This window comes from Planococcus citri, chromosome 2 (assembly GCF_950023065.1).
Source record: "Planococcus citri chromosome 2, ihPlaCitr1.1, whole genome shotgun sequence".
NCBI lineage: Eukaryota > Metazoa > Arthropoda > Insecta > Hemiptera > Pseudococcidae > Planococcus > Planococcus citri.
Genome location: NC_088678.1, coordinates 27,712,575 through 27,736,018, shown reverse-complemented (window position 1 = coordinate 27,736,018; position 23,444 = coordinate 27,712,575). Strand labels below are relative to the sequence as shown.

Here is a 23,444-nt window from a genome sequence, read left to right as displayed (position 1 = left end):
ATATGTGTAACCAATCAGAAGCGAGTTAGTTTTTATCTGTTGTCTCTCTTTGTTCCGTTGTTTACGTTTTGGACTTGTATTTTATTTTATGATGGTGTATTCGTATTAATTCGTATATTTATTGTCATACATGTGTATAAATCATCACATTACAAATAAAATAACAAATGAATCAATGTAACATAACTTTACTAAACCGTAAACGTTAAATATTATTAAACGATATCAAAGCTGTACGTACTTAACTAGTATCAATATCAAAATTCAAAACGTCGAATTCTCAATGAAGATGATCGTCACAACACAAACACTTAACGATCATCTTTATCGAGAATTCGAAATGACACTTGTATTAATTAGCCATATCGTCACAAGCACATAACGATCATCTTTATTGAGAATTCGAACTACACGTTTTGAATTTTGACACTAGTAGATACAGCTTTAATAATTATTCAAAATGATAGTAAAGTTATCTTACATTGATTCATTTATTATTCGTAATGTGATGATATGATACATTGTATGACGAAAAAACGACGTTGGAAAACGTATTTCTATCTTTTTTTAAAGAAAAATATAGAAATATATACGAATACACCATCATAAAATAAAATACAAGTCCAAAACGTTAACAACGAAGGAAAGAGAGACAACAGATAAAAATGAACTCGCTTCTGATTGGTTACACATATTTGCTCTCGAGACGCTCGTCTTTATTAACACGAGAACAAATTATTTACATCATAACGAACTTATATTCGAAAAAGAACATCTAACGTACTACGAAAACGTGAACGTCAGTGTAACCAACTAAAACTAACTTACAGTGTTACCATACAATTAACAGTACATATAAAGAGTCCATTGAGATTTTTATTTTTCATTTCAATTCGAAATGGTTGCAAAAACCATCATCAAAAATGTTGCAGATTCTCATTACGGAAAGTAAGTCATTTTTCAAATTTTTCCGAAATTCGACTGAAGCAAGCAAAAAATTATGGCCAAATGACCTCCATAAAATGTGAGAAAAATTTCAAATTTTTAGGTCCATGTTTAACGCTTTCCTAACTCGGCGCGAGAAGTCAAAGTTTTGAAAATTTGATTGTTTTTACATCTGATGTTTCGATTTTATTTTATTTTTTATTTATCATCATTCAAATAGCTCAAAGCTGATTTTTTTCAAGTTCAGGAGTTCTCGAAATATTAGTTTTTTCCTTTAATTACACCTAGATATGTTTTAATGAACATAAAAAGTCACCTGGACTGAAAAAAATAGAAAAAAATATGTTTTTCGATTCATATAAAAATATTCAAAGTTTAAGCTCTCACCGGTGAAGGAGGAGAGGCGGTCAAACTTACTCGTAGATCTAAAAACTTGACATTTTTCTTAGGTCTTGTGCAGGTCACTTGGCCATATTTATTTTTTTAAGTAGGTAAGCTTCATCGATCATCACATTAAAAAACTAAAATTATTGAAAACAGCTCACCAAAAGTTCAAAAACTACTTTCCTTCTGAAAATTTCAGAATGGCTGAAAAACAGTTTCTACAGCTCCATTTGAGGATCGAAATGGTCGATTTACCTCTCATAAAGCACCACTATCTGATAGAAAAAAACGAGAGAGGGAGGAAGAGGAGTATGAAAAAGATGAGGAAAAAGAGGAGGAGGAAGTGAGAAAAAATGTATTTTATATTCTATGAAAAATTTCCATTTTTTTCAAAAGAAATTTCGCATATTTAGGTTTTTTGAAGGGTGAGAAGGGAGGAATGTGGGGTAAAAAATGTTGAAAATTTGTAAAAAAAAAAAAAATGAGAGGAGCTATGATTGAAACTTTTTGAAATATTTTTCAAGTGTAATAGATTTTTTTTGAAGCTCAAAAGTCAGTGCCACATGCTCAAAAACAAAAGTGAATATAGATCGTGCTTAGACCTTTATTTGGCTTCTTTCAACTTTCAAGATCAGTATTTTTTTTAAACATGAAATTTTGAGCAATGTACTTCAAATTAAAAGACACGAAAATCATTATTTTCAACCAAGGGCGTCTTATGTAGTCTTCTGAAAATTTCTTTGTAAATTTTTTGCTCCCCTTTCAAGCAGCTGGTTTTTATGAAAAAAAATCTCTGACAATTTTAGCCGTTCAACTTTTCAAGTTGTATGTGCTGAGAAGCCTTTTAATCGGCAAGAAGTTTTCAAAAAAAATCACAAAAATGAAAAAAATCTAATTTATTCGAAAACTTTTCATTTTCTCTTTTTCACGCCAGAATTTGTGTAAAATAGTTAATCTCCTTTTCAAGAAGAAACTCACTATTTTACCTCCAGTGTCCCCTTGTATAAAACCCCCAATATCGTATTTATTTTTTTAAATTTAAAAAAGGATTAAATCAGAGTCAATATTCTCTATGGTAGGTAGAGGTACCACGAACAATGCTGCTTCGCTTGTATAGAGCCCACACAGAGAAAAAATTAAAAAAATAAAATAAAATATTGAAGCCTGTAAAAATTTGTTGAAAATTTATCATTTCTGATTGAAACTGTTTCAAATAACCCTCTTCTCAGAAAAAATTTCCTCGGTCTCTATAAATCTTTGATTTAGGAAGGGGGTAACTAAAGGGGAAAAAGTGCTCGGGGGTCTGGAGTTTTTTTGAGAGATGATCATTTAATGAAATTCAGACTCAGAAATTGAAAGTTTTTCATTTTTTCTTACTTTTAGAGCTCTCATACTGAGTGATCAACACAGCATGAGAGACCGAAGGAGATTTCGTCAGGATTAACAGGTTCGTGTTAAAACACAAAAATGTCAACACATCAATTCTATCAAAATTTTGACTTCTACCTACATTCAATAGGTGGATGAAAATTTTTTCAAAAAATTTGGGTACCTATAGTAGGTATTTTTCTTGTATTTTTTTCATTTTGAAATTTTCAAAAATTCGTGAAAAAATTTCAAGGGCACAACATTCTTGGAAATATTTTGATTTTTTTTTAAATAAACAGCTTCTAACTCCTATTAGTTCTACCAACTGGTTTAGAAAAATTGAAAATCGTGAAATTAAAAAAAATACCTACATCAGACAATTTTTAATCGCGAGTTTTTTGTGCTGGTAGAAGGAAGGAGGAAGAATCCAAGATAAATACACATCATTATCCAGATAATTAAAAATCATATTCATTAAAAAAATAGACAAATATTGCAACACTTCCCATACACGTGTAGAGTGCAGATAGGTAGACTAAAATACCTATTTGAAAAAAAAAGAATTTTCACAGTTCACACCAACATACTCATGCTCGATAAACGTATTGCAAATATCCACCATCGTTCTCTACTCCAAGTCTTGCTGTTGCTTGATCCTTATATAATGTAGTTATAATGTTTTTCTAGTTCTCGTGTTATTTTTTTTTCACCTCGTAGCTTTTAAAAAAAGTAATTAGCGAGTGAACAAGAAACTTTGTTGCAGGCTGCTTCCCTTCTGTTCTCGATATTTTGCTACGATTAAGCACGAAAAATGTTTACTATACTTAAAATTAAGTTTGTTGGCAAAATTTACTACCAAATTTTTGTGTTCAGTGATTTGGAATTTATTAATTGACGTCATAAAATGTCCCTTCCAAGTTCGATATTTCATTAAAAAATTATTCAAGTTGTACCACGTCCCTATCAGATGAAACATTAAGCAAAGAAAATTTTTGATGGATTTCATAACAACAAAATGTGAATGTGAGATATTTCAAAACTATTTTGATTTCAAAATGGGATACGTAAAATCATCAAACGAAGTCATTAAACATGCTAATGAACATCACAATGGCTTAGGTCAAAGTCAAAACATCACAACTCACAAGCATGCCATAAAAAATAGTAAACAGTCTACTCTGTAGGTAACTATTAAGATAGGCAAAGTTTTCTACACGTCAATCACGTCAAGAAACATGCCAAATACCCGGAACTGAAAATGAACGCTAAAAAAATTCTTGTTAAAGCTACGTTCGCGATTCACCTGGTCAAAGGCTTTACTCTCGTTTAAAATCCGCCACACATACAAAAGAAATAAATCTCGCTTCTCATCCACTCTGACATTCTCACACAGCGAATATCCTCTGTAAAATCGAACGAAACAAGAACAAGCTTTCGATGGAAAAATAATTGCCGATCTCCTTAGAACCCCACAAACGTGTCAAAATAAAGCTCGTCACGTCGAGTCTCGGCTTGGCGAAAGCGAAAAATTCAATACTTCCAGCGCTGAACGACGATAAAGAACGTCACCGCTGTAAACCCATTAGAGACGATGGATGGGGGGTGGCATGGCACATCATACTCGTAATGTACAACACCATACACGATGGTACCGTATATACCTCTATACGAAGGTACTTTACATGGTACATAGTATATCAGAAAATCACGTACTATACTCGTACAAGCTCCAAGCAGGTAGCACGATAGCGTAAAATTGATACTCACTTATATCGCAATCAGGTTTCTCTGGTTTCCATCTGCCGCGTACACATTTGGCGGTATTATTCGTACCAATGTTAAGCTTATACCCTCGAGCACAAATAACACGTATCAGCGTACCGTGGTAATACGTTATGTTTGGATTTTTACCCACTTTGACAATTTCCACGTGCAAATAAGGCTCATCCGAAAGCAACGGACAAGGAGCTGTAAAAATTGACGATGTATCATTTCACATTACCTACCTAGCTAGATTTGGTTACACGAACGTACAAAAGCGTAGATTGCCGACGCGAATATTTACTTTTACGACGAAATTTTTTTTTGCCTTTACGTCCTTTTCTCGATTCCGTCGGCTCGATATCCGTTCTGTTCGCCATCAATTCCGGATCGTCGTAATCTTTCGTATCAATATCGTAATCCGAATCGAAACCTCGATTACGTGAACGCCCACCAATACCGGTATTCTTCTCTTTACCTTCTTTCGTCGATGTTTGAGTTTTCGTTCTCATCACCTAAAAACACACACGAGGTGAATTAGAATACAGAGAAACTGAATCACACGCGTTGACTGGAGCTGGAATTTGGTAATTTTGAAAATACATAATATGAGAAAACATGCGACGAAGAATAATATTTTCGTAATATCTACTTGGTGGTTGGTTGACATGGTGGTTATCTATAGATACTCGTATAAAGCGAGAGGTATGCAGCACCGCATGCATCATTCCTCAGGTCTCGGGATCCGTGGTAGTGTGGTATTGGTAGGTACTTGAGGAGGTTCTCTTTCGAACTACTAAAAATTTAGAATATTGATATTACATTTACTTGGGAGTTTTGCCCAGATAAAGCTCGTCGGATTCTTTGCACAGTCTGTGAAAAAGTCTCGTTCAGGAATTGCTGCAGTTCGTCTTCGTGTATCGATCTGGATACCTTGATGGATGGGTGTTTGCCGTGGATGCATCTGCAAAAATAAATAACACATTTAGATAGGTATACCTAGGTTAATTGAAAATCACCGCATGTCTAACAAAAGGCTGGTCAATTTTTCAAAAAATATTTCAAGTAAATTTGCAACAAAAAAAATGAAGATTTAAATATTTTTTTATTTTTAAAAAGCATTCTCAGTGACACACAAACTGTATTTGAGACCAAATCACCACTTTTTTCAATTGCGATTAAGGCACAATTTGCCAAAATCTTTTGGTTCGTTTAGATCGAGGCAAACTTAATTTTTTTCAAAAATGGATTGTAGTGATAAAATGTCATATGAACGTTAAGCAGCATTGATGGGAACAAGTTCTGGGAAATGGTTCCTAAATTGATGAAGAGGCCCATGAATACAATTAATTTAAAGTAGAGATGGCTAAAATTTCATTCAGACCATCCTTTGAAGAATTTTTACAAAACTATGATGTATATTCAAAAATTACTCAAAATGACTCTCATTTGTTTTCTAATTTTTCTCGATTTGATCAGATTTTAACTCTATTAAGCCAAGTTGAAATTTTCAAAATTTGACAAATTCAAAAAAAAATTGAATTCAGCCCATGAAATTTAACGTTGAGACGATGTCTCATCAAACGAAACCTCAAATTGGTTGCTAGTAGATATTGAAAAAAAAAAATGAATTGCATTCTGAATCAGTACCTATGGTATCATTTAGTGCAAATTTAAAATTGCTTAAAAATCACATTTTTTTCAAGAGACAAAATCATTACGTAAACTAATAAACAAAAATACATACATATTTTTAAAAAAAATCAAATTTCAAAATTAATTGTTCTCTTTGGATGTTTTTACGTCGCGTCATTTTTTCAAAGTTTCACATCCGTTTAAATTCAAATATAAGCAAGCAATGGTGAAAAATTTATTTTGATAATCTTGCCAACCTGAATCACTGTAGGCATAATATATCCCCTTTTTGGATTTTTTAAAACCAAAAATAAGAAAAAAAATTGAAAAAAGTCGAAAGTGTTCGAATCAATCAATGTACTCGAATACACCTGATATTTTTGGAAAAGTTTTTGAGGTGCTTTTGAATTGAAAAAAGTACAACTAGATGAACTATTGAGTTTTCAATCAGTCTGAGGGTAAGAAAATGCTAAATAAATAACCCCCTGTGCCAACTTGTCAGGAAACATTTTCAAAAAAAACCACACCTATTCGAAGTGTTTAATATTCCTGATTTGAACAAAGTCACGTTTTTTGGAATTGGAAAGAACATTATCTACGATACCAACCATAATCAGAAGTTCAGTAGCTCAAATTGATTTTTCGATTCTTGGTGAATTAAATTCAAAACTGATTATTTTCAGTGATTTACACTTTTATGGTGAAAGTTATCGACCCATATAGGCATTTAGTAAAAATGATGATAAGTAGTGCTAAATCTAAAATAAACACCCCGAATCAAAATTTTACTATTTTCGATGATTTTAAGGGCTCTGGCATGATTTTCGATCTCTTCAAAATTTTTGGATTCTTCCAAAAGATACAGAAATAAATTTGGGTAACCAAAATTCGAGTTGTGGCTCATTCTCAACCTGCTTCACAAATTTATCCACGTTTTGTTAGATTTATTGCAGACTTACGCCTACCTATCGAGTGTTTTTTTTCAAACCATCACCTCGGTGAAAACACTCAAGAATATGCCTGTCATAAAATCCCCCTCGAAGTGTCCGCCTGAAAATGGACTCGACTTTGGATGAATCTGGAAATCAAGTCGAGAATAGGTAAGCCTGTACTCGATTTTCTGCGACCCAAATCAATTTCCGCACCTCTTGGAAAAACTAAAAAATTCTGGAGAAATCGAAAATCGCGCTGGATGCTCTAAAACAACCCAAAATAGTGAAATTTGGATCCAAAATTTCCCAAAGTACAAGAAATTTTTGATTAAATTTTCTACCCGATCAATATGCTGATTAACCCTTAAAGGCCCAGGTGAATCCTGAAATGCGATGTAAAAATGCTTTCGATATCTCGAATTAGATTAACACAAGTTTCACTTTGACTCACAGTTCGCCCCCCCCCCCCAGTTTCTTAAAACTATTTCGGAAATGATGTGCTTATTCATTTGATTATCCTCCAAATCCGAAAAAGCAAAAAATCGTTTTGGGTCAATTTTGGAACTGTATGATGTGGTTTCATTCGATGTACTTAATGAATGAGTGAAAGCATACTTTGGATAAACACTTCACCCCTTTTTGGGGAACATTTTTTGACAAAAGTTGGCACAAAATACGAGAACCAATGCTCTATCACAAAAAAAGTTGAGTTTTCAAAAAAAAATCTTATCGGAAAATGAAAATTTCAAAAAAGCTCAAATGTGACATTTTTGACAAAAAACACGAATACTTATTATGAGGAATTTTTTGTAAAAAAATAGATCAAAAACATTGATCAGAAATATTGCTTAAACGCACTTTTTCAAAACAAATAAAATAAAAAATGAACTTAAAAAAAATAAAAATAAAAAACAAAATTGAAATTTTTTTCAAAGTGTTATTATTTAGAAAATTACGCTGGAAGCTCCAGAATAGTCCAAAATGGTAAAATTCTGATTCGAAAGACTGGTTTTAGGCAAAACCCAGCCGTTTGTGCAAATTTCAAAAATTTCTCAAAGAAGAGAAGTTATAAAGATTTAATATTTTTTGGATTTTCCCCCAGCCAAATAGATAAATTGTGCTGGTCAAAAAAACACAATTGAAATGTTCGCCTGGAAATTGGCTCAAATTCCGATAAACTAGTAAAACAGGTCAAGAATAAACTACAACTCGATTTCAGCTATCTAAATTAATTCCATGCCTTCTAGAAAAATTTTAATATTCTGGAGAAATCGACTGGAGGGTCCAAAATGGCCGGAAACGGAAAAATTCGTTTCGGCAAAGTTGATTAAAAAATTGAAAAAAACGCATAAATCGTTAAAAATGGCTCAACTTTGAATTTTCGAAAATTTCTCAACAATTAAAAAAATCATTTTGGGTTTGAAATTTTGGTTACGTGGGGAGGGGGGGGGGTCAGAGTCCAGGCCATGCTCTTTTTAAAAATCGTGGTCACCTTCAAAACGAAGGCGGACGCCTAGAGTGGTTCCTATGAAGACCCTATAAGTACTACTCATGACTCTGCTTGAGCTGAAATTTGGGTCTCTAAAAGAGCATGTCATCCACATCTCAGAACCAAAATTTTAAATAGCCGAACGCCGAAGTTGATTTTTTGATTTTTGGCGAATTTTCAAAAATGGCAAGAATAAAAATTCCGAAATCGTCAATTTTTTCCAGAGGTTCCAATCGCTCGAAAATTATGGAAATCGATTCGGGAGGTGAACTTTAGGGTATAGGATAACTTCGAAGTAATTTTTGAAAAAATTGACAATTCTGATTATTTTTTTTCAATCTGAGATTTTCAACTCGTAAAAAAGATATTTTTTCCATTCGTCACTTCGGGTTTGCAATTCACTTGCCATGCCCTAATCGATTCCGAATTCGATTTTATGACAGGATTGAATTTTCAGCTGCCGAAATCGATTATGCAACACGCCTTTTGGAGCAATTTGAAATAGCTGCAGTAAAATCAACGTTCGCTGGAGGCTTCAGATCGGCTCGAAATCAGTAGCAATCAGTTTGGGTGATTGACTTTGGGGTAAGAGGAGAAATTTACGCAAGTTGTAACAACAATTTTCAATTTTGGAATTTTTTTCAAATCTTAGATTTTTAACTTGAAAAAAAATACTTCCTCTTTTCAAGCAGTCACTTCGGATTTGCGACTCATCTGCTCCAATAGATTTTGAATATCGAACTTATGAAAAGTTTAAATTTTTAGCTGCCGAAGATCAGTACAACACCTTCTGGAGCGATTTGAAATTACTGAAAACGCCAACTACGAGTAATTTCAGGCCCAAGCACAGGGTGCTCACAAATTGAAAAACCGGTTTGGTCAAAAAAATTCAAACTGGTTTTTATTGGCGCAATGTATTCTACACACTAAGGCGACAAAAATGTGATATGAATTTTTTGAAACCGGTTCATTAATTTGCAACCAGTTATCAAAAATTATCCAAAAATGGTAGATAGAGAAAAAAGCTCAAAACAAAAGTTGTAGAGCGTGAAAAATTACATAATTCTGTCTAATCACATTTTGAAACCGGTTCATCGGTTCGCATTTAGCAACCAGTTTTTGACAATCGCCTAAAAATTGGAGATAGAGAGCAAAGTTTGAAACATAAGTTGTATGTAGAGTATGACAAATTGAACTGTTTTCGCTAATCAGATTTTGAAACCAGTTCATTAATTCGCAGCAAGCAGCCATCGAAAGTTCTCTGGTTGCAAATTAATGAACCGGTTTCAAAATCTAATCAGCGAAAATGGTTCAATTTTTCACGCTATACAGCTTTTGTTTCAAGTTTTTTCTCTATCTTTAATTTTTAGGTGATTGTCAAAAACTGGTTGCCAAATGCGAACCAATGAACCGGTTTCAAAATGTGATCGAACAGAATTGTATGTAATTTTTCACGGTCTACAACTTTTGTTTCAAGCTTTTTTCTAGATCTTAAATTTTTAGGTGATTGTCAAAAACTGGTTGCTAATATGCGAACCAATGAACCGGTTTCAAAATGTGATCGAACAGAATTGTGTAATTTTTCACGGCCTACAACTTTTGTTTCAAGCTTTTTTCTAGATCTTCGATTTTTAGGCTATTGTCAAAAACTGGTTGCTAAATGTGAACCAATGAACCGGTTTCAAAATGTGATTAGACAGAATTGTGTAATTTTTCACGCTCTACAACTTTTGTTTCAAGCTTTTTTCTCTATCTACAATTTTTGCGTATTTTTTGTCAACAGGTCGCAAATTAATGAACCGGTTTTTAAAAAATCATATCACATTTTTGTCACCTTAGTGTGTGAAATACATTGCGCCAATCAAAACCAGTTTGAATTTGTGGGCACCCTGTGCTCGGGCCTGAAATTTTCAAGGTTTCGCTTTTGAAAGCCCTTATTTTTCCCTACTCAAAACCGCTTTATTCATCTCGCTAGCACTTTCCAATTAGAAATAAAAGCCACCGAGCACTACTTTTGTGTCATACTGTATAATAAATAATAATAATATAAGTATATCTAGGTATATCTAATCCGAATTTGAGCAAAACGAATAATTGACGCATATGAATAATTCATTCGTCTTTTTTAAATTAAATAATCGACTATTATCAAAACTTTTCCACTCACTTAGGTAACTTTTGAGGTCTCCAGTGGCCATCCACACAAGTAGCTCCGACCGGACCTCCTTCCAAGACGTATCCTTTATCACATTCGTAGACTACTTGTCTATCATTGATGACTTTCTTGACATAAGGTCGATAATCGTAATTACCCATGCTCCCTACCAGCAGTATTTTCCCATTATCAATGGTTCCCGGATAAGGGCAATATTCTGAAACAAATCAACTCATTTTAGAATCATTTTATAAAACACAAAAAAAATTCAAGAACTTATTTTCTATACAGCGTAAAAACTGACTTTCTACACATAAAGGCACTTCGGAAGACCAATTTCCATATTTACATTCGGTTGTTTTGTTCCCCAGAATGGTATACCCGTCGAGGCATTTAAACCTTGCCTTGGTACCGTGTTCCATTTTAGGCGCAATTATCATACCATTCTCCGGAGTCTTGGGCAAATGTTTACATCGAGCTGAAAATTGAACAAGATTGTTAGAAAATATTTCAAGATACTTACTCGTCGTAGGTATCTTGAAACATATCTATTGTTTTTTATTTTTATCTCGCGGTATGAGAAAAGGAATAGTATAAGAAATATAGTACCAGGTTGACATTTGGGTATATAAGACCAAGTGCCATTATTACATACAACAGGAATCGTATTGTTCGATGACTCGTAACGATTGTCACACTCGACGAAAACTTGAGTGGCATGTTTCACGATAGATATTTCAATAAGCGAAGGTTTCACCGCCGTTGCGCTAGAATTATGCTCACTCTCGTAACCACTGTCGTCTATAGAGACGACAAGTCTGCCATGTTGAACTTTAGGTACGATACAAGGAGCTGCAAAAAAATAATCTCGCCTTAGTTAACGCGCCCTCGTCATCGTCGCGAGCAGAAGGTTATATAAATCGAACCGTCGTCTTACTAATACATTTTACAGTCTGGCCATCAGTATATTACCTAAGCATAGAGGAGGCGGGTATCTCCATTTGCCATCATTTTGACACACTGTCGACGCATTGCCCACCATTAACATACCGTCGTCGCATCGAAATATAATACTAGCTCCTAGACCAGTGCCCGCTTCCAAATTCTCCATCCAACCATTATGAAGGATACCGGGTGGACCGCAATTGATTTCTAAAAAACACGTTACATACAAGTCAACAAAACGATGGCCAGACGTGTAATAAAAAAATGAAATGAAAGAAAAAAAAACTAAAAACAACATCGAAATTCATATTTCTCATTCCAAACCGCGAAAATTATTTCCGACTCGAAAGCCGCGAATAATTTCACCGAACAGAACCGACTTTCGTCGACGGATGTCAACTTTATTAAAATTCTCACAACTTTTAACGTAGTATTTCTACTATAAAAGTTAACGTTTGGCCAACTTCCCGTATAGTACCAAGTTTTGAAAAAAAAAAAAGTTTGCCGCCAAATAAAGACTAATAATTACTTAGTTCGAAGCTTTTGCCGTTCTACGTAAATTATTCTTATTAATTTTTTTCCTCCTACGAGCTCGCCGAGTTCATAAAAATGAATTTTCAAACAGTCACATACCTCATTATTTGTTTCTTAATTAAAATTGTGTCTCTGTTCGACTCATTTAACGCCATTTTGTAAACTTATAAAAAAGTTGCAGTTTCTTAAAATCTTTCAACTTTGGAATTCATTAAAACGCGAGGTATGATTTTAAAATAATACGCAGGTAGTGAAAATGAATGCGAAATTATAAATTTGTAATTTTATAACAAGTTGGAATGAAAAATTCTGCCAAGCTGCACTCGCTAATGCGTTTCCGACTTGGTGAAAATACGAAAACGTCGCGTACTAATTCAGACATGCTCCAGAGAACATCTGAACTTTTCCACCGATCTACTGCAATTGACTTGATTAAAAATTTAGAAGTAGAAGGGAGGTAGTCTACAATAGTTTACAAAATGACAGCCAAAAAGTGCTCCACACGAATCTAATTTGATTGAACTTTTGTAACAAAAAAAATTGTGAGACTTTTCAGTGAAATTTTGAAAGTGTCCCCGCTCTTATTTTGAGTAAAAATGAACGATTCGTAGAATTATTCAAAGCTGACTTCACGACCTTTCAAAATGAGTAATAATTTTGCAATAAATTCAAATATTTCGAGCACAATGTTTTTTGAGTTTTTTCGAAAAATTTTGAGGCGAAAATTGGGTCATGACTTTCAGAATTTTGGATGAAGTAAGCGAAGAAGCATCCATGATTTAAAATTTTCAGTGAAGAGGAGACTTCATCTCTAAATATTTTTTGAAAAACGCTTTTCAAAGTTTTCAAATGCCGTTTTAATTTAAAGTACATACATAAAAAAAAATTGAAAAAACCAAGAATTTTCAATTTTCCTCTCTTAAGAGCACGAGCACCCCCTCACCCCTCTATCCACCTTGGGTTCAAAATACTTCTAGAGTGCTAAAAAGAAAATTTTTGATTCTCTGTCAAAATTTCAACTAATGATAGGTCTCATGAGACCCACTGGAAATCATGACATAACTTTCGGTTCAAAATTCTTCAAAATTGCTCAATAGAAGTTTTGACTGACAGAAATTTTTGATTTTCTGCTACAATTTCAGCTCATTTCTGATCAGTTCCATGACAACTTTTCTAAGAAACTCGAAAATCAAGACTCAATTTGAGCTCAAAATACTTCTAGAGTGTTCGAAAGAAATTTTTGATTCTCCGTCGAAATTTCAACCCATTATGATAGGTTCCATGTTGCTTTAAAAAAATAAAAATGAAAAAAAAAACCTGAAAATCTTGATCAAAAACTTTGGACTCAAAATTCTTTAGAATGGCTCAAAAGAAGTTTTGACAGAAATTTCTGAGTTTTTTGCCACAATTTCAATCCATTATGATGAATTGATGAGGTCCATGCCATCTTTTTAAAAATCCTAAATACAATGTCACAATGATGGGCTCAAAACTGTTAAAAAGTATTCAAAACAGTTTTGATAGCAGTTTTTGATTTTCTGCTAGAACTATAACAAATTTTGATGGATCTCATGGCACCATTTCAATCACATCAAAAATCATGACCCAATTTTGGGCTAAAAATTCTTCAAAAGTGTCAAATGCAGTTTTGACCGAAATTTTTTCCCCAGAATTTCAACTCATATTTTTATAGGCCTTTTGACACCTTTCTTTGAAAATCATGACCAAATTTTGAGTTCAAAATTCTATAAAAATGCTCAAAACAATTTTTGACAGAAATCTGACAAAACTTCTTTTGAGGAATTTTAACCCCAAAATTCGGTGATGATTTTCGTTTTTTTTTTTTTTAGAAATAGAAGCCATGAGGTCTGTCAGTGTTTGTGACAGACACTGCTTAAAACCAGTGTTTGTGACAACAGACACCGGTAAAAACCAGTTTTTGTGACAGACCCAGTTCAAAACCAGTGTTTGTGACAGACACAGTTTAACAGCATGTTTGTGACAGACACTGTTCAAAACCAGTGTTTGTGACAGACATGGTTCAAAACCAGTGTTTGAAACAGTGTCTGTCACAAACACTGGTTTTAAACAGTGTCTGTCACAAACAATGGTTTTGAACAGTGTCTGTCACAAACACTGGGTTTATGCAGTATCTGTCACAAACACTGGTTTCAAACAGTGTCTGTCACAAACACTGGTTTTGAACTGTGTTTGTCACAAACACTGGTTTTGAACCGTGTCTGTCACAAACACTGGTTTCGAAACTGTCTGTCAAAAACAGTGGTTTTCAACCGTGTCTGTCACAAACACTGGTTTTTAGCAGTGTCTGTCACAAACACTGGTTTTAAACAGTGTCTGTCACAAACACTGGAGTGAAACAGTGTCTGTGACAAACACTGGTTTTGAATAGTCCCTGTCACAAACACTGGTTTTGAACTGTGTCTGTCAGAAACATTGCTTTTAAACTGTGTTTGTCACAAACACAGGTTTTGAACCGTGTCTGTCACAACCACTGGTTTTAAACAGTGTCTGTCACCAACACTGGTTTTTAGCAGTGTCTGTCGCAGACACTGATTTTAAGCAGTGTCTGTCACAAACACTGACAGACCTCATGGCTTCTATTTCCAAAAAAAAAAAAAAAACTGAAAGTCATCACCGAATTTTGGGGTAAAAATTCCTCAAAAGAAGTTTCGTCTGATAGTTTCAATTTCCTCATTTTGACCAGACACTGGTTTTAAACAGTGTGTGTTTCAAATACTGGTTTTAAACAGTGTCTGTCACAAACACTGGTTTTATACAGTGTCTGTGACAAACACTGGTTTTTAGTAGTGTCTGTCACAAACACTGGTTTTAAGCAGTGTCTGTCGCAAACACTGGATTGAAATAGTGTCTGTGACAAACACTGGTTTTGAATAGTCCCTGTCACAAACACGGGTTTTGAACTGTGTGTCTGTCGCAAACACTGCTGTTAAGGATCAGGAGCTTAGAAGGTCACAACGTGGGAGAATGAAAAACTGTGTCCGTCACAAACACTGGTTTTTAGCAGTGTCTGTAACAAACACTGACAGACCTCATGGCTTCTATTTCCAAAAAAAAAAAAACCGAAAATCATCACCGAATTTTGGGGTTAAAATTCCTCAAAAGATGTTTTGTCAGATAGTTTTAATTTCCTCATTTTGACTAGTCTCATGACGTTTTTTTTTCAAAAAAAGCCAACTGAATTTTTAAAATTCCAAATAAATTCGATTCCTACTCGTAGAGCACTTTTTTTGCAATTGACCAGTTAGACTGTAACATTTACTCGTATCTGGAGAACCTCGAATTATTTTTTAAAATTCCTTTTTCACTTTACGAATGCAATTTTTCAATAACAAACCCACATTAGACAAATAATAATTAAGAGCACGAAAATGGATTCTCAAATGACTCACCTTGGCATTTAGGAGTAGCCGCCGTCCATTTCTTATCAGCTCCGCATCTTCGAGTCCGTTCTCCGACCAGCATATATCCGTACTTGCATTCGTACGATACAACCGAATTATACGACGTCGAGGTAAATATCGCCGTCCCAAATAGCGGATTTTCAGGTGTGGGGCACTGTACGGCTGTAACCACATTAGAACCAAACCCCCGCAAAAAGCAACAGTATTTTACAATGGAACTTTAACTAGTACTTAACAAAAGGGAGCTAATAAAAGCGAACGCGCGCCCAATTCCATAAACTTTTCCGCCTGCAGCTTGAACAGTTTACGAGTTTGAAACTGTTTGAGAATGGCGCGACGCGATGAGATATTTTTGAATGGCGGTAAAATTGAGATTTTTACGACCACTTGACGTCTCTCATTTACGCTGGCAATTGCTAGCTAGGCTCAGGATGGGATAATAGGATAATACGTAAATTACACGGGTAGGTTTTCTACATTAGGTAATAGGTAGGCACCAAATATTGGCTGATATTTGTTGTAGCAACTTACGCACGCAAGACGGTAATTCTTTGGGAGTCCAGAGGCCGTCTGATTGACATGTTCGCTCTGGTCTGCCTACCAGTTCGTATCCTTCTTCGCAGTGGTAGTTGACTCGACAGTTGAACGTGAAACAGTCGCCGGTGTGCCAGCCGTTGGAGATTTCATGGGGTGTACCGCATGTTCTGGCTGTAAAACACTGAGTTAGTTATCAAAAAGCAAAGGTGATAAGGTGGAGTGGTTTTAGGCTAATTTTTGGTCGTTTAATTCGAATTCGGGGTTCAATTTTTGCCATTCATAAGTCGAAAAAAATCACATTTTTGCTTCAAACCGTTGAAAATACGTAAGTGAATTTCCCAAATAGGATCGAACTTTAACGAGCTGCTACTTATCTACAGGAATGAATTTGACTAGCCAAAAAATCCAGTTTCAACTCGATACAGGAGGGAAAATATCTTTTGAAAAAAATTTCTTCATTAGAGGCGTCTCATATGTACCTATTAATCATATGGCACACAGTGGGCCACAGACCCCCCAAAAACGGCGATAAATCGGATTCAACCCTCATCGATGTGCAATATGTCGATTAATATGTTTTCGACATCGTAGAATTCGAATCTGCACTTATTTTTTTTGTAGGAGTGGGGGGTGAGGCGTGGGGAGTGGGAAAATTTCAAATTTTGCATATATTATCGTGTGATATATCGATTAATATGTTTTCAAGGTCGTAGAGTTCGAATCTGGAGTTATTTTTTTGGTAGGGGTGGGTGGTGAGGCGTGGGGAGGGGGGAATTTCAAATTTGGGGTATATTATTGTGTAATATGTCGATTGATATGTTTTCGAGGTTGTAGAGTTCGAATCTGGAGTTAGTTTCTTTGTAGAGGTGGAAGGTGAGGCGTGGGGAGGTGAAAAATTCCAAATTTACTTTTTGATGTTTTGTTATACCACTGATTTTCAAAGTTTACAGTTTTTTATATAAAATCAGAACACATTTTGGAACAAAATTCACATAATCGGGCAATATCGTGTGTTCTCTTATGCATAGTGATGTGTATTTAGGAGTGGAGTATACTATGTTTTGGCGATTTTTTGCACATAATTGCACATTTTCTCTGCAGGTTCATTTTTCTATTAAAAATACATCAATTTCTTTCTCAATTGCCGAAATATTGCAATTTTAAGATCAAAACATGATATACTCGATTCAATTTCGATTGAAATACATTATTTGAGACATAAAATGAATTTTTCAAATCAACGATATTAAGAACCTCAAAAACATTACAATCGACATATTAAACGATAATATAAGCAAAATTTGGAAGTTTTTACCTCTCCACGCCTCAGTTCCAACTCCTACTAAAAAAATAACTCCGGATTCGAACTCTACGACCCCGAAAACATATTAATCGATATATCACACGATAATATAAGCAACATTTGAAATTTTCTCGCTCCTCACGCCTCACCCCCCACCCCTACAAAAAAAATAAGTGCAGATTCGAATTCTACGACCTCGAAAACATATCAATCGACATATTACACAATAATAATAATAATATACTCCAAATTTGAAATTCCCCCCTCCCCACGCATCACCACCCACCCCTACCAAAAAAATAACTCCAGATTCGAACTCTACGACCTTGAAAACATATTAATCGATATATTACACGATAATATATGCAAAATTTGAAATTTTCCCACTCCCCACGCCTCACCCCCCACTCCTACAAAAAAAATAAGTGCAGATTCGAATTCTACGATGTCGAAAACATATTAATCGACATATTGCACATCGATGAGGGTTGAATCCGAATTATCGCCGTTTTTGGGGGGTCTGTGGCCCACTGTGTGGCACCAAAGTCCAAATTGAAATTTGGATGGAAATGACTCCATTACTCAAAAAGGCAAACCATTAAGGTCAAAGCTGCAATGTGAGCATAGAAATACGAATTTTTGAGAAAACTGATTCCGATTCTGAGACTCGTTTGGATCCAAAAATTCAAATTTAGCCCCCAAGAAGGAGGCAGAGAAAATTGAGTGGGTACCTTCGAGGAGAGATTAGGGCCCAAAATCTCAAAAAATGCAACAAGATATCGAATTACAGGTTTTTTAAGACACTTATTCTGATTCTGAAATTTTTTTGACCCTAAAATCGAAATTGAGCCCCTTCCAGCGCCAGAAAAAATGAAGCCCAAAATTTGGAAAAATGCAATATGGGTATCAAATTAAGTATAGGTTTCTGAAGGCGCTTGATTTGGAAATCCATTTGACATCAAAATTAAAACTATGGCCTAAAATTTCAAAGAGACAATGGGTAACAAATTAGAGGTTAGCTAAGGCAAATTACTCGTATTCATATTTTTAAATCAATCCGACCTCAGAATAAAATTTGAGCTCTCGAGTGAGAAGGAATGGATCCAAAAAGGTCAGGAAATGAAACATTATGGTATCAACATAGTTGAACCCTTTTGTGAGAAGCTGAGAGCCCAAAATTTTAAAAAATGGAACGTGAGTGAAGTATCAAATTCGTTAAAGAAGCTGATTCTAATTCTATAAAATCAAAATTAAGCCCCTGAGAGAAGAGCTGAGGGCCCAAAATTTAAAAAAAATGCAACATATAAAGGTTTTCAAAGACTCCCATTCCAATTTTAAAATCCCTTCGCACTCAAAATGAAAATTGAGATCCTCAGAGGGAAGTGTAGAATCAAAAATTTCAAAAAATGCAACACGAAATCGTTTGACATCAAGAATGTTTCCAAAGCATTAGAAAGAATCTTGAGGAAAAAAGTTTTTAAAAATCGAGATGTAGGTTTTTGAATGCATTTAAGTATGCTGATTTCGAAATGTATTCAATTTCTTGGTAAATTACTGGTAAGTTATAGGTAATTTTCCGGTAATTTCCAGGTAATTTTCTGATAAATTACTGGTGCTTTCCTTGTAAATTACTGGTGCTTTCCTTGTAAATTACTGGTGATTTCCTGGCAAATCACTGGTAATTTCCTGGCAAATCACTGGTAATTTCCTGGCAAATTACTGGTAATTTCCCGACAAATTACTGGTAATTTCCCGACAAATTACTGGTAATTTCCTGACAAATTACTGGTAATTTCCTGGTAAATTATGAGTGATTTTCTTGGTAAATTACTGGTAATTTCCTGGCGAATTACTGATAGTTTCCTGGCAAATTACTGGTGATTTCCTGGTAAATTACTGGTGATTTCCTTGTAAATTACTGATAATTTCCTGGTAAATTACTGGTAATTTTCCGGTAAATTATCGGTGATTTCCTGGTAAATTATTGGTAACTTCCTGGCAAATTACTGGTAACTTTCTGGTAATTTAATTTCTTGGTAAATAACTGGTAATTTTTAGGTAAATTACTGGTGATTTCCTGGTAAATTATGAGTGATTTTCTTGGTAAATTACTGGTAATTTCCTGGTAATTTAATTTCTTGGTAAATTACTGGTAATTTTTAGGTAAATTACTGGTAATTTTCAGGTAAATTACTGGTAATTTTCAGGTAAATTACTGGTAATTTAATTTCTTGGTAAATTACTGGAAAGTTACTGGTGATTTCCTGGTAAATTACTGATAATATCCTGGTAAGTTACTGATAAATTACTGGTAATTTCCTGGCAAGTTACCAGTAATTTCTGGAGATCATAGGGTCCGAAATTCTGAAAAAAACTCATTATGGGTACTCGATTATAGGCTTGTAAAGATGCTGATGCTGATTCTGATTCTGATTCTGATTCTGAAATCCGTTTGATCCCAAAATCAAAATTGATCACTTCACTTCACTAGAAGAAAACTGGAGGCCCAAAACCTCGAAAAACGGAATATCATAATTATGAAATCCTGGATTTAAAAAAAAAACGCTACAGATTCTAATTTCAAAATCCATTTGACCTCAAGATCAAAAGTCGACCTCTCAGAGCAGGATTTTTGTAAAATGCATGGTACCGGTACCGGTATCGAATGATGGGGTTTTAAGTTTTAACCGTGCTTATTCTGAAATCCGTGTGATTTCAAAATCAAAATTTAGCATCGCAAACGGAGACCTGGCCCCAATTTTTGAAAATCCAATGAATTTGACCTCACACAGATTTCAGAACGGTATCAACGTTCTTAACCCTTTGGCAACCGCCGGGAAAAGGGTATCCCAGTGACCATAACAAAAAATCCCGCAGTTCCAGCTTGTAAGCGTTAAGGCAATGTAATTTGGTCCCACTGGTAGAGCAGTTCCACTGCCAGACCAGAATCATACCTACTTTAGTTCACCCTAGTTTACAAATATCCCGATAGATGGCGTAATTTTTCAAGTTTGATTTCACAACCAGTGGGACGTATACGTCCCACTAAGAATTCATAAAATACCAGTGGGACATATATGTCCCGATTTTTTCAAATTTCGGGTGGCCAGTGGAGCTCCAAGGAGAGGAGTAAAAAATTCTCCGACAGCTCAAATGCGTTTAGGAGAGTACTAGCAATTATTTTCTTGAAAAAAAAAATTGAAAATTCGAAAAAAACATAATTGGTTGCCAAAGGGTTAAACACCCAATTTTTGAAAGCATAGTTATTGCATTTTTGTCAAAATTTTGGAACAAAAGCCATCTTTTGAGACTATGGGAGAGGGGGGCTTCTTTTTGGTTTTAGGGTAAAATTGATTTCAAAATTAGAATCAATGCTCTCGAGAACCTATATTTTTAATAATACAAATATTAAGTAGGTACCTACTTTTTTATTTATAAAATTTTTTCAATTTTTGGTCAAAAATTATGATTGCAAAGTCAAAACTCGCAAAAAACGGAATTCAACAAGTCGAACTAAAACTAGGCAGTAGGTACTATTCTTTCTTGATTTTTTAAAGTTCAGAAAAATGAAAGAAAAAATCAATAAGTAAAACTTGGAATTTCAAGGAATAAGATAAATTAATGAATTTTTTGAATCAATTGAAAGTGATTTTGGCAAAGTCTTCATTAATGTTTATTTCATGATGTGTGCAATTTCAACCGTTAAAAAATATTTGAAAATTGGTGGAAGAACCTCATAAAAACAAAATTTTGAAGTTTGCTAAAACCTACTCTCAATTTGGTAATCCATGCTACTTATTTATGAAATTTGGTACATTTACAAGAGTGTTGATTTTGGCGTACTTTGACCTTCATTTTGAGCATTTTGAAAAATGGTCGATATTAGGCACCCAAAATTTCAAATTTCAATTTAGAGTCGTTGGAGAAAAAAAAGTCATAGAAAATATTTTCAAAATCTTGATGCCCAAGAGGCTGTTCATGATGGTATGTTTTAAAATATGTACTATCACTTTCATTCAAGTAGTAAATACTTACGCTCGCACGATATATCCGGCCCGAACCAAGAAGCAGTTCCTTCCACTGCCAGGCATTTGGCTGCAGGGAAACCATTGGTGACGTAACCAGTCGTACACTGGTATTGAATCGTCTCGTCCACATCGAAAGCATTTTGCTCAGGACGAGCATTATGACGGGCATTTCCAATCACTGGAGGTTTAGTGCAAAAACCTGGATAAAAAAATTTCAAACTCATTACAAATTGACCCATAAAAAAGCACAATCCAATCGTCGACAATTTTTAGCGATACTTACTGCTCTGTTTACAGGTAGGCGTGTTTCCTGACCAGGTGCCATCAGCTTGGCATGTCCTCTGCTTAGGTCCCACCAGGGTATAGCCGAGTTCGCAAGTATAATTCGCCTTATCACTAAACAACAACCCTCTCAAGGTAACCCGTCCGAAGCTAGGGCTGGCTAACTCTTCGCATTCTCTATCTAAAACGAAACATTCGACAAAAGGAGTAACGTGAGATATTCGTATTTAACAAATTATACTGCATAAACTTTTCCATTGCGTCGCATCGACGTGGATACCTGTAGAAAAACCCAAACACCCGAGACAAACTTCATTTAATCATCGCAGCCGTTTGAAAATGTCAATAAACGTTTGCGTTTGAGGTTTCAATAAGACGTTTACAACTTCCTTATCGTAACAAAATGGTCCCTTTCAAGTTGTTTAATCCTTCTTACCTCTTAAGAATAATCTTATCTAGCGCCAACACCGACGACGACGAGGAGGGGCGAATTACGCAACAAAATTGTCGATTTCAATTAACCGACCTTTTGAGTTGGTAATTTTAAATTGATTTCGTTGCGTTATTAACGCTCGAGACTGTATCGTTCTCTGGCTCGGCGAAAAAGGCGAATTTCATTAAATAATTTCCAATACGTCGGAATTAACGCTCGTACTGTCATTCTTAATTATCTTTCTACTTCGTTTTCGCGTTTTTCTTTTAACAACGATGAATTTTTAAAAGTTTACCAGCGCAGCAGCGTTGCATCGACGAGTTGTTTTTTCACCCTGTTTCTTCCGAAATTGAAAATTAATAAGCGCGAACCAACCAGCCAGACCGAGTCGCGACACGTTGCTGCCTTTTTTGCATCTCCTGTCTAGCGAGTTTCCATTATATAAAATCACTTTATCGTTGTTTCCAATAAATTAAAATTTCTTTTCGTCGTCAGCTTCGACAACGTAGCAACAAAGTTTTCGATTTATGGCTCATTTACGGCGAAAAGATTATGCAACTTTGCTAACATCATAATTACAAACACCAAAGTTGAAAAAAAAAATCCTACCTCGATAGTTCTCCCTTTGGTGCAAAAATCCCAAAGCTCTTAGGAAGAAAAAAAATATAATCAAATCGCTCAATTTTTTCAACAAGAATTTCCACGAGACATATATAAATTCCCTCGTAGTTGTGAAAGGTACCTATTTTCTATAATACGTTTTTCCCCCTTATCGAGAAGCACCTTTTTCTAAACAATTTCTGACCCAGTTAAAAAGGTACCAATAGTATACGTTGGTTTACCCATACGTCAGTCAGTTTTGTTGTATCTTGGTAACGTAAACTTATTTCAGTTTTTGACCGAAAACTCGCCACTCGCCACTCGCATCATTCATCTTTGGTAATAAAAACTGTCCGGTGCGGTGTACTCCTTATTCGTTCGTCTACACCATAAATGCAAATCGACCATGCATATACATAGGTAGGTAAAGGTATACCTTATGTCATTCGCACAAGAGTCTTTCTACATCTTGGAAAATTTATCACACCAACAAATTTCTCCTAATTTTAATGTATTCGCTAAATTTCTCATTTCAACTCGTGAACCTTCGCGATAACTTACAAATTGCACGAAAATTAGAAAAGTTTCAATATCGAAAGTTTTCATCTCACTTTTTCTTTCGCGTAGGTATTTGCTATTTGAAACTTTTTTTTGTGTTCGCGTGAGCAAG

The 23,444-nt window shown here is 34.8% G+C and overlaps 1 protein-coding gene across 1 annotated transcript in view; it reads right to left on the bottom strand.

Annotated features, from left to right (window-relative positions):
• Positions 1 to 21,968, bottom strand: part of LOC135834045 (sushi, von Willebrand factor type A, EGF and pentraxin domain-containing protein 1-like) — a gene marked incomplete at its 5' end in the record, with an annotated part of 36,002 nt that extends 14,034 nt beyond the window's left edge. Inside the window, 11 exons of the mRNA XM_065347884.1 lie at positions 4,465 to 4,665; positions 4,763 to 4,973; positions 5,281 to 5,422; positions 10,682 to 10,886; positions 10,974 to 11,147; positions 11,279 to 11,521; positions 11,642 to 11,821; positions 15,580 to 15,753; positions 16,123 to 16,299; positions 21,467 to 21,658; positions 21,743 to 21,968. Coding sequence (XP_065203956.1) covers positions 4,465 to 4,665; positions 4,763 to 4,973; positions 5,281 to 5,422; positions 10,682 to 10,886; positions 10,974 to 11,147; positions 11,279 to 11,521; positions 11,642 to 11,821; positions 15,580 to 15,753; positions 16,123 to 16,299; positions 21,467 to 21,658; positions 21,743 to 21,968 — 2,125 coding nt within the window. The remainder of the gene's footprint in view (positions 1 to 4,464; positions 4,666 to 4,762; positions 4,974 to 5,280; positions 5,423 to 10,681; positions 10,887 to 10,973; positions 11,148 to 11,278; positions 11,522 to 11,641; positions 11,822 to 15,579; positions 15,754 to 16,122; positions 16,300 to 21,466; positions 21,659 to 21,742) is intronic.
• Positions 21,969 to 23,444: the final 1,476 nt, after the last annotated feature.